The sequence below is a fragment of the Thunnus thynnus genome, chromosome 17 (genome assembly GCF_963924715.1).
Source record: "Thunnus thynnus chromosome 17, fThuThy2.1, whole genome shotgun sequence".
Classification (NCBI taxonomy): domain Eukaryota; kingdom Metazoa; phylum Chordata; class Actinopteri; order Scombriformes; family Scombridae; genus Thunnus; species Thunnus thynnus.
In genome coordinates, this window is record NC_089533.1 from 21,009,046 (window position 1) to 21,021,011 (window position 11,966).

The window sequence follows — 11,966 nt, forward strand, 5'->3', positions numbered from 1 at the left end:
GAGGTGAGAATAGCAACAGTTCTAACAATAGAGGTGAAATCAGCACTGAGGCCTGGAGACATATTCAACATCAGTGATGAGTTTTTTTGTGACGCACAAAGTCATTTTGAAGAATTATTAGATCTGTTCTTAAGTCATTTTTTATTTGATATTCTAATATATTTTTCGTAATCAGTGGCTTTGTCACGTCTTATTGGTACCTGCATGAACTGTAAACTTTTGTTTTACATGAAAAAGCAACTCATGATGAGGTTATTCCACACCAAAGACCTACATACTCACACATAAAAAATAAGCGTACTCGGGACTACACAGCTCACTATGAAATGTTGGTTGCTGCCGCTTCAGCCAAGCGGAGCCGTGTGCACATGTTTATCTCTTGGCTCTAAACACCTGTCACAGGTGATGATGAAAAGCGGCACTGTAGCTGAACAATAAAGGAAATAGAAAGCACTGTTGATGAAACACAATACAGTAAAGGAATAGAGTGGCCCATAGAAATGGCTGTTTAGATCCCCAGTGGGTCATTCAATCGCCTGTGCCCTTGAACACATGGCTCTTCAGTGGAATAACTTATGATAAGTGGTACAATGCTGTTAAAGGGAATGAGAGGGACGTTTTGCTGTGTGTGTGTGTGTGTGTGTATATGTGTATGTGTGTGCATCTATTAGGGTAAATGATTGTAGATTTATAGCGTTAGGTTAGTAATAAGTGTTTCCTGTAGTTTCAAGATAATAGTTTTCTTCATCAGTGTTCCTAATGTAGTGGCTGTTGAGTGTATAATATAGTATTTATTGTTTACTGAAGAGTCTACAGTTTTCATCTCAAACAAAAGCAGACATTTTTACTTGTTTGTTCAGCCTGTGCTTTCTTGATGCTGGCATTAATTCATGCCTGGCATTCAGATTATTTATGTTATTAAGTTTTACTTTAAACTGTTGAATGCACCAGTAGCTGTGTTTTGGGTAATGCTTTACAAATATATTTTTGCAGTTACAGTTTGCAGTTGTATGTTTATAAAAGTTGGTGTGCTGAATATTTATTGGACAACACCTTAATTGCACTGGCATCTGTTATTACAGCCTCAGTGTGCATAGTGGTCCCTGATCACACTAGTGCTGCACTGAGCTTTTTGATGCCTTGTCAATATGTTAGCCCTGCTGATTCTACATATTTAGTGGTCTCACTGATGTAAAATGTGAGCTCTAAAGTTGGTGGTAACATTAACATGTTTATTGCATTATACAAGTCCTCAAAATGCCGTTCTGTATGTCCTCTTCCTTGTTCTCCCTCTTTATCCCCTCTTTACCTTCAGTGGAGCTGTGGTTCAAAATATCACGAGCTGAGCTGATGTTAATTGAAAAAACTTAATCTGGCGTATTAATTCCCACAGCTAAATCACGTATCAAAGGATGTAATTCATTTTTAATTTTGCTTTGCAGCGTTTTCCACATAACAGACGCAGCAGCAGACAGACTGAGAGCAAAACAAAAACACAAACAGCCGCTTGGGAGATGAGAAGCAGTGCAGTGGAGGGGACACAGAGGGGGCACTATACAGCTATAATGAGAGGTGTGTGTGTGTGTGTGTGTGTGTGTGTGTGTGTGCGCACATGTGTGTTTTGTGGTATACATCATTGCACCACTGACTGTGCGATTGCCTGACCCAAGGTTTCAGCGCATTACCACCTTAACAGCTTTGTGGCTGGATTTATTTGTTGAGTGCACACACACACGCACTCACACCTGTGCACACTGACAGCCACTCTCTCGCTCACAGCTGGGTCGCTGTCAAATGTATGCAGGTTGAGAATGAATTTTCAAATGTGACGTCCATGCGTATGTGATAAACAATTTCACCAGGGCTCATCCACTCTGCACAGAAACACACAGTGGCATCACAGTGTTTCAAACTATCCGGTAAGCATTACCAAGCATTGTTTGTTAACTGGTCCTGCCTGGAAGTCTAGTTTCTGTTTCTGTTGTTTTTGATATTTTTCTCCACATCATCTCCTTTTCCATAGTCTCAGTACAGTCATAAAGTTAAGTCTTAAAGCTCGGGATAAGTCATTTCTTTCTCTCATTTTGAAAAAAATTCAGCTCTCACATATGTGTTTTTACCTTCCACTTGTGTCTTTCCATTGAATTTGTGTGCAAAGTGCTGCCTCTAAAATCATCAAACTTCCATACAAATGACCAGAATGAAATCTTTCAACAACTGGTCAGAAACTGTTTTCCTGCACTTTGAGATAGACTTTCAAATGTCATAGTTTGAATACAAAAACATACTTTCTTTCAAAGTCCCCCTCGGATCAAAAATATGTTTTGCTTATTGTACTTGTACAATACTTGGATGTTTGAATTTCATTGTGCAGAATGAAGTTTGTAGGGCTGTAGTCTCCTGGTCGATTGGTGGGTCGATATGCTCTTGTCCGACCAAATTCTCAAATGGTTGGACAATTGCTGTTGTTACACCTGGACTTCTTCTTCACTTCTGGGACTTCCAACTCTTGAGAAGATAGAGCTTTGTTTGTTTGTTGGGTAGATAACTCTGGTTCACACTCCAACATGGTGGGTGGTGGTAATGCACCTTGATGCTGGTTGCCAGTAGAAAAAAGGAGAAGACAGCACTTCACACTCAGCGGCAGGCCAAGGAGACAGCCACCAACCAGTTACACTTTTGAAAGGAACAATATTTTCATATTCATATATTATAGATTAGAGAGAAGGAGGTGATTTTCGCAAATAATTTGAATCTTTTTTATAGTAGGTATGACACAGGGAACTTCAATACAACATGGTGTGCACCAAAATTCCTATTTAAGCTCTATTAGTTCTTACAGAGCACGAAATTGCAGTTAGCCTTGCCTGCACTAAACCAAACAAAGCCCCAGGCCCTGATGACCTGACTGGTCAAGTACTTAAAGATTGTGCCCCTCAGTTGACAAGTGTTATCACTCAATTGTTTCAGCTCCTGCTGGACAAGAGCACCGTACCTAGCTCCTGGAAACTGTCAAATATAGCGCCTGTACCCAAGAAATCAGGAGCTAGCCTTTTAAATGATTTTAGACCAATAGCGCTTACCTCTATTATATGCAAATGTATATAAAGGGTTCTATCTAAGCACCTAGCATCATCTGTGGTCTGTCATCTTGATCCCCTCCAATTTGCATATAAAAAATCAAGAGGCTCTGATGATACAACTCTAACTTTAATTGATACAGTGGCCAAACATCTCCAACTGACTACACGCTATGCCAGAGTTTTATTATAGTTTATATTGATTTTAGTTCAGCTTTTAATAAAATGAAGACATCTGACCGTCCACAAAGAGTGTCCTCTAAGAACTGACCATTTTAAATACAGGCGTGCCCCCAAGGTACCATTCTATCAGCCTTATTATTTTCAGTGTACTCCAATGTGTTCAGAATCTAAGACTCAGATTTTAGCTTACTTAAATATGCTGATGATATAGCTCTCGTCAGCCTCCAATGTGAAGGGGACACTACAGGAGAAAGTGTATTTTAATCATGTGACATCCCTCCAGAACTGGTGTCATTGGAGTGCTCTTGACATAGACATTAGTAAAACCAAATAAAGTCATATCCAGTAACAACTACATCTCAGATTTATGTCAACCCCTAATAATCATGGGTTATCCTGCTGAAAAGGTTAATTGTTTTATATATTTAGGAATTTATACAGATAGCCACCTTAATTTTATAGATAACACAGATTATGTTTTTAAAAAAGCTATGCAGAGATTCTACCTACTCAGGAAGCTTGATGCCTTTGGATGAGCCAGAATATTCTTGTAATGGTGTACAAGAATCCAGTGGAAAGCAACTTGTCTTTTAACATAATCATGTGGTACAGACACGTGGATGTCAAATGTAAAGGGAAACTGACAAGAGTGGTTAATACGGCCAATAAAATCATGGAGAAACCACAGATGCAACTAAGTGGCAGGCATGTACTGACTACCAAAAAGAAAACTCTTGACATAACAAGTGATCCGTCCCATCCTTTGTCCCACAATTTGAATTGCTTGCCTCAGGAAGGTGTTTTAGACTGCCACGAGCCACCAAAAATGTCTACAAGAAATCATTTGTCCCAAGCACAGTTAAATTGTTAAATTGTTAAATTATTGAATACATAGTCAATTGTACAGGGCCAATCTTGGACAATAAAATTCTAACCTAACCTAACCTAAGAATTTATAACTGGGTAATTGAACTTGTTTTGTAGAAAAAACACATCAGATATAATCTATTACTTAAAGAAGAGCATTTTAATATAGGTTTAAACGTGTGTGGAAGGGATCTTTAAAGTTTGGGACAAACCTCCTGTCAAAAATAAAAGATGAAAATCAAAGGATGAATTAACTATGACACCACAGCAAAAACTGCCCAGCTCTGTCTTTAAAGTAAAAAAGTAAAAAAAAAAAAAAAGTTAAAACATGACCACATGTTCAAATGGTCCAAAGGCATTCTTCAAAACAAGCCCAGAAGAATGAAAATGTCTTTTTAACACCTGGCATCCTAACCACAAAGCTGACCAGCCATCCATAGCTTTCAATGGCAAATCAGCAGAATTACAACAGCTTAGCCCTTCACTCACCAGCACCTCTTACTCTCTTATACATTTCTCCTTTTGTCCTTCTATCCCTCTTCCTCATGGAATATCCGGACTATCCTTTCACAGGCTCCATTATCACTGATCTGCAGTCACATTATACAGTGGTTAGCTCTGGTATCACTGTCTCCGTCTGTCTTTTCTTAATATTTCCCACATTCTCTTTTTTCCATTCTGCCTTGTGGTTTTCACTCTGTCTCAGACCCTTTCATCCTCCTTTCCTTTGAGTTAAGAAACACTACCCTGGTTTCAAGGCCATGGTAGCACCCTCTTTCAGTTACAAAAAAACGATTCAGCTACATCACACTACTTTTGTATTAACATCAAATGCAGGTTACTACAAGTCAAAAATAAAACCATTTGGAAAGGTGTGAAGGTTTAAAAACATTTTGTCTTATAGGCAACAAGTCCTTATCCTGAAATGATCCACCACTTCTATGGTTAAGGTCTGGTAAAGTTTAGGCAAAAAAAACTGCTTGTTTAAGGTTGGGAAGACATTACCATCATGTTACAATCAATTAATCAAACAAGAGTCACAGTCCTCTGTGTCAAAGACGCACACTTTTTTGAACCCACCATCTGTCCAAACTCTATAGAATTATAGAGTCGATTCTGAGCATCCAATGGAATATTTTGAGCACAGGATAAGAGTATGCATGCACATCCAAACCGAAGTGGGCAGGTGCTGAGCCAAACTTGAGCAAAAAGCCAAAAAACAAAGAAATAGCATGCACACTGCAGGGCTCCAATGTCCATTAGAATAGACTTTCTGAGCACACCTACTCTTCATCAGACTCAAGCTCAAAACATCACCTTTGTGTAATAAATTCTAGTGGACAGTGGAGCCCTGCAGTAAGTGAGCTATTTCTTTGTTTTTTGATATTTTGAGCACAGACAATTTTGCAAGCACATGAATTATATTTTGTTGAGAAATTTGAGCAAAAAAAAAGAAAGTATTTCTGTGTTTGCTATTATCCACATAAGCACACAATAATAACTTCTGTCACTCATTTTTACCGCACACTCACTCTGCATGCAGAGAGTGCAATTTCAGCTGATCTGAGAACTGGAGCGGGTAATTTTTGATTGGTTAAACATGAAAACAAATGCATTGAGAGATGTATTCATTTAGTTGGCTCAGATGAAGTTTACCTTTGCGGAATTTCTCTATAACTCTAACCCTATCTTTTTTATTTCCACTACGAGAACAAACCTGTTTTCATCCAGGAAGGTCAAACTGAACGGTCAAGCAAGTAGAGTTTCAGTGTCTTGCTCCAGGACACTTCAGCAGGACAGATGCTTGCCAACATCTGTCCTGCTGATTGGAGGCATACACATGTCACCTCTAGGAAACCTCAAGAAAAATGCTGAACATTTCTTTTGACAGTGTGACCTGCATCTGGTGAAGTCAGCCAACTAGAATTCAGAAATACCCATCAAATAATCACTTCATTCAAGTATTGCAACCCACATGTTCGTTTGATTCGGGGGATAAAATGTGCTAAGAGCTGCCAGCTTTCATTGTTTTATGGGTGGCTCAGTGCAGTATAACATGTCCAGTGTTGTCCTACTCTTCCTCCTTCCCCACAGAGACCCTCCTCTTCCTCCTCCTCCTCCTCTTCTCCTTCTTATCCTACCCTGGAAGGTTGAGAGGAGATCCGGTAATGACAGGATTTTAAAAGAACCCCCATGGTTCGACTCTTAACACCCGATAGGCTGACTGGTTACACCCAGCACACTCACACACACACACACACACACACACACACTCTGTCTCTTTCTCTTTCCCCCTCACACACACAGACACAAACACACATCCCTGTTCCCTGCACTAGAATTAGCCGTTGGCTGTACTCCAGTCAGATCCGCTCAATATTCCACCCTTCCAAAAAACCACCCTCTCTCTTCTCATTGTTCACTGAAGGCCAAACGTTGCCACAGTCATAGTTGTGTCACAGCACGATCAATCATCCGTCAATGTGAAACGGCTACACCAATACAAAGAAAACACAATACAACTGCACTGTAATTTTCCCAAAACTCCTCCCTACTCACCTGACTTAAAATCTGTCCTTTTGGATCTCCATCCTACCTCCTGACCTCCATCCGGTCCACTGTCTCCTTCTCCTGCACTATCACTCTGCCCATTGCTCCCTCATGGTTACAAGCAGACATCACAGTTATTATCACCTCGATGTGATTCACTCAATTCATTCATTACCCAGCTGGTGACCCTCTCACACATACGCAGAAATATTCAGACAGACCTCAAGTTCATTTACACATGCAGACATAATGCTTGCTTGTAACGTTGCCATTACTAGTCTCAGTAACAATCTGACAATTGGTGGTGAATTGTTGGCTTGAGGTGTGGGTAAACAGTTAGCCTCTACCAAAGGGAAACTGTAGTAACCCTACAGTGACCAGACATCCTGGTTTGTCCGGGATTGTCCCGGTTTCAAGCCGGGTGTCCCAAATCCTGACAAAAATCACTAACACAATAAAATGACGTTTATGAGACATGAGTTGTGTCCCACTCATTATTAGCTACCCCAATACAAAAACATAAACAATGCACCAAGTTTCTGAATTCAACACCGATTTGTCTGTATGTGTGTCAATCAATCAACGTGTCATTGTCAAGACTGTTGCTAGCCTATGACGCTTGCAGCTCTTTCTGACAGAACCTGTCAGTATGCTAACGGTTAGCTGTCATGCCAAGTGGGTCAGTGGGTCTTTTTCTAAAGAGCTCCAGGAGGCTTACTCCTTCCTCCGTAAAGTACCTGGCAACGAAAATGCTGCGTTCTGCACACACTGCAAGAGTACATTTTTGGTCGCGAACGGTGGAAATGCCGATATAAAAGATCATATTAAGATGGCCGAACATTAGCGGTGGTTCCCCTGAGAGCTGATTCCCAGTTCTTTCTTGGTTTTTGTTATTAAGGAGGTGCAATTGTGATTTAATGTTTTGATGTTTTAATCTTTGTGAACTTGCAACCAGCTCATGGCATAGTGTTGTGAAGATGTAGGTTAAAGTTATTTTTATGTTATAGCCGATAAAATTATTTATAGGTCACAAAGAGATTTGTACCATTTTGTTTAAAAAATAAAATTAAAAAAAAGCTGACAAAGAATGTGTCACAGTCAGCCATTTAGCTGGTGGTGTTGAGAGGTGCGCTCAGTAGGTGTGCTAAGCGCTGAAATAATTGCCCCCCATCCTGATGAAAACACCTATGTTGTGTGCATAAGCGCATACACATACGTGTGCATACGGGTCCTGGTTTGGGGGTTTAAAAATATGGTTATCTTAAGTAACCCCAAAGTTGTCTTATTTACATATTGAGTGCTGAGTGCGGGCTTGCTAATGTCACCCACTGGTCAGCAGAGTATGTGAGGACGGGACTTCTGGAGTGCTAAGTGCAGTTACTGGCCAATATTTAGCCAGCTGTTTATGGTCAGTACATACTGTACATCCACACCACTCTTGTTTTCTGTTTCTATAGTATGACATGTGATTTCAAATTATTTAAAGGGGGCATAACATGCTTTTTGTGATTTTCTGTCATTTAAATACTGTTATAAAACTTGAGGTGAAAATATGTAAAAATGCTCCCTGAAAGTCAAAAACCAGGGCTTCAGCCTGCTCTGAACGCTTCATTTGAAAAGTTACCTATACTTCCTCCTTGTTAAGATGTCTGATTGTTTGTGCATTTTTTTCCGAAAAGGGCCGCCCATTCTGTAGTCTTTGTAGCTAAAGTTGTTGTTAAAGTTGTTCCACAGGCTGTTGTTTGGCCATTTGCATATTTTGAATTGGATTTGGGCTCAAAAATGTACATATATATTTGGGAAGTTTATATTTTGAGTACAGAACAAGAAAAAGAAGCGAAATCTGACTTCTAATAAAAACTAGTTGTATTGTAAATCATGCAAATATATTTCAGCAGAGTTCCGGCATAAAAATGTAGACCTAAAAATGTGCATGATATACCCTCTTTATAGATAATGTAACAAGTTATGTAACTGTACTCTGCTGTTGAGTAAATAGTAATGTAATTACTTTTTCAATGAGGCAACATATAGTTTTAAAATTGTAGAAAATGTGTAATTTCTAGAATAAATATAAATATTTAGACAATAACTTGGATGGAAAGTTATTTGTGTCTGATTTTAAATGAGATTCTGACACATTTGTAAATGAGTGGATTGATTCTGACATCCATCCACCTCTCTCAGTTCCTACCTGGAGTTGGTCATGTCAGTCTGTCCTCCCTGACTCTTCTCCAGCCCGAGCTTGGTGAAAATCCCCACCAGCACCATGATGGCCACCACTCCACAGATAATATACACGATCATGTGGGTCCGATCCCGGTCTGGTTCCTCTTGGACCTCTGTGACGGGTGCCGCCGGTTTTCCAGTGTTTGCCCAGACGGGTGTGTCATAGTTGGAACAGGAAGTCTGGTCCAAACTGTGGACTTTGAACTGACAGCAAAAGCGGTAGAAGCAGGAACCACAACAGAACAAGTAGATACCTGCGTTACAGTTGAAGGGTGGATCCCACTGGCCCATGACATCATAGTAACCCCAGCAACGGTTACCGCCACTTGGAGCTGTTTGGTCCTCCACATCTGGTGTGGGCGTTGCCAGTGCGGCCTCTGATAATATAGAGGGCTCTGTTGTCTGGTTGTTGGCAGAGACTTGGGCCAAAACTTGACCTGACGGCCACGAGTTCAGTCCACCCAGAGAGGTCATACCCAGAAGAATGGCCAATGAGAAGCTTACCAAGAGTGGATGCATATAGGTGGCCATCTTGGATCCTGTGATTACTCCAATGTCTTGTGATGGCTCAGTGCTGATGTGTAATTGTTAATGGTGGCCCAAATTAAAGCTCCTAGGTTTAAAAAACAACAGAGAAATATGTAAGTTAAATACCCTTCTCATCCAGAGAAATGTCTTTTAGGTTTTAGAAATCATTGAGATGTCAGTGAGAGAAGAAAACAGTTTAGGTAAATCAAAGTAGTTTTCAGTTTAGCCTATATTCATGCCTGGAGGAAAAATAAAGAGCATTCAATTAACGTTGTGGGAGTTATTACTGCACACAGTTACAGATAGCTAAATTGCCGTCAAGAGGCAGAGGAACAAGTGAGTGAAAGAAATCAATCTCCCATCTCAACGTGCTCCTAACAGGAGTGAATGAGTCCCTTGTGAGCAGGCACTCACATGCACAGACACATCACAGTCTCTGGCAATTTACTGTACTGTATGTGTGTAGGTGTGTGTATCAAAGCAAATAAATATTCCCAAATTTCAGGAAATGTCACCTTTTCACAATGCCATATGTCATCAGCAGACAGCAGAGGCGGTTTTAGACAAGTCCAAATCCAGTTGCTCGGAGGGAATCCAGTTTAAGAGGGCGTGTTACCTACGAATGAACTTGCCTCTGGCATTTCCAGCAATAAGCTCCCCCCGCTGAGTGGATGAATAATCCGTGAAGGTGAGAACCTGATGGTGCCACCAGAAAAAGAAGATTCCTCTCAAACTTGCAGATAGTCATGGGCTCCCACATGAGAGGCTTTTGAATCTCTTATTCCTTAGTGGAAAACAACTCTAATACTCAACGTTGGAGTCAAATCAGTTCTGATGTCCAGGAAAACTCTGACCAGAGTGCGTTGTTTTCCACTGGAGTTGCCTGTCTCCTCCACTTGTCCCTCTCAGCTTAACTTGCGTCTATCATCCTCCCACTCTCAATGTCACTGTTCAAAGGAAGCTTTTTTATTTTAGTGGTGGGCATCTTTTTGCTGCCACCTTGGTCCACTGTGAAGAACGTTACTCCTGCCTTGTACTTCCAGTATTTCACTCTCTAATGAGTGATATCAGATATTCTTTTTCAAATTGTGTTAAATATTTATTTCCAATCTCCAGCCAAAGACCTAACAGGTGTTAACTGTTCTTTAAAACATTACTCCAGGCTCTCATCAAGCTGAAATCCTATGATGATTACGGTCCAAAAGCGTCCCCCTTGCACCTGAGGTGTTTTTTCTCTTACACACACACACGCTCTCTCTCATACACACATTCACAAACAGCTCCAATCCCCCTGGTGACAGTGCTCTGCCAGTGTCAGTCTGTAGCTTTTAAGCGACACACAAGGAGTCCAATGGCTTTTAGTGCTTGGTGTGTGCAGGGCTCCTGTTGCTATTGCTCCGCGCGCACACTCCACTGAAACTCCTCCTATCCCAAGGATCCCAGGATCTCTAACAGAGCCAGGACAACAGCTGGGTACTCTATCTGTATCAGCCTGCTCTGTCCTGTCCTACAAGTGCTAAGGCAAAGGGGGAGAGGAGGGAGGAGGAGAGGGGGGAGGGCTAATGTTGTGATACTGAATCTCTGATCTTAACGCCTTCGTGCTGCTGCATCCAAGACGCGAGAGAAGCTGTACAAAAAAAAAAGAAAAAGATAAACGTGCTGGAATTACTTGTGGAGTGGAGTGTCCCACATAACGGATTGTTGTTTTTCCTTCTCCTTCTTTAGTTTTCTTTTGACTCAGTTCTTGATTGTGTCTCTTTGTTTACCTTCTATCCTCTCTCTCTGATGCCTCTTTTTCTCTCTTCCACAACTTACCTCACCCTCTCTTTCCTCTCAGCCCGAGCTGGGCTGTGGGGATTTTGTCGTAGCTGAGGAAATATCAGCGTGGGGTCAGAGAGCCTGTGGACTGCCCTCTGCACTTGCACAAGCCTCGCTGGAATAATACTCCCCAGCCCATTCGGACGGCAGAGACAAGTGGAGATGCGTCAGCCAAGCAGCAATGTGGCACCGAGGGCAGATCAAAAAATATCCTGTTTTCAAAAGAAGCCCCCTCGGAAATATAGGACTGCAGCAGAAGCTCTTTGTGGTTGTTATTGTTGTTGGTTCAACAACTCAGTTGCATGCTTTTCAAATTTTCCATTTGTATCAATGTATTTTTTTTTTTGTCTTTTTTTCCCCCACTGAGCAAAAAATGGACAAAAAAATCTCAACGCATTAATATGCAACAGTTTTTAGGCAAATGCCGCTTCCAATTTTTTCATGCAATGGATTCACTCTGCTGTCAATTCAGTCCTTGTCCGGCTGCAGCTTCTATGAAAACAGGCATAATTTGATATATATGTATAGGAATTTTATATATATATCATATGTATGTGTTTTCACTGGTGCTCTGCTTGTGGGATGCTCCAAACAGAAGTGGGAAGAGACAGGAGAACCAGAAGCAATAAAATGCTTTTTTTTTTTTTATTCCATCCTCCCCCTTTGTTGTTGCATCTTCATCAGTGTGTATTCCCTTATTTTCTTGTTGCC

The 11,966-nt window shown here is 40.9% G+C and overlaps 1 protein-coding gene across 1 annotated transcript in view; it reads right to left on the reverse strand.

The window, feature by feature from the left end:
• Nucleotides 1-11,093, reverse strand: part of LOC137168248 (protein shisa-8) — a 114,917-nt gene extending 103,824 nt beyond the window's left edge. Inside the window, exon 1 of the mRNA XM_067570770.1 lies at nucleotides 8,875-11,093. Within this exon, the coding sequence (XP_067426871.1) occupies nucleotides 8,875-9,440 (566 nt within the window). The 5' untranslated portion in view covers nucleotides 9,441-11,093. The remainder of the gene's footprint in view (nucleotides 1-8,874) is intronic.
• Between the last annotated feature and the right edge of the window lie 873 nt (nucleotides 11,094-11,966).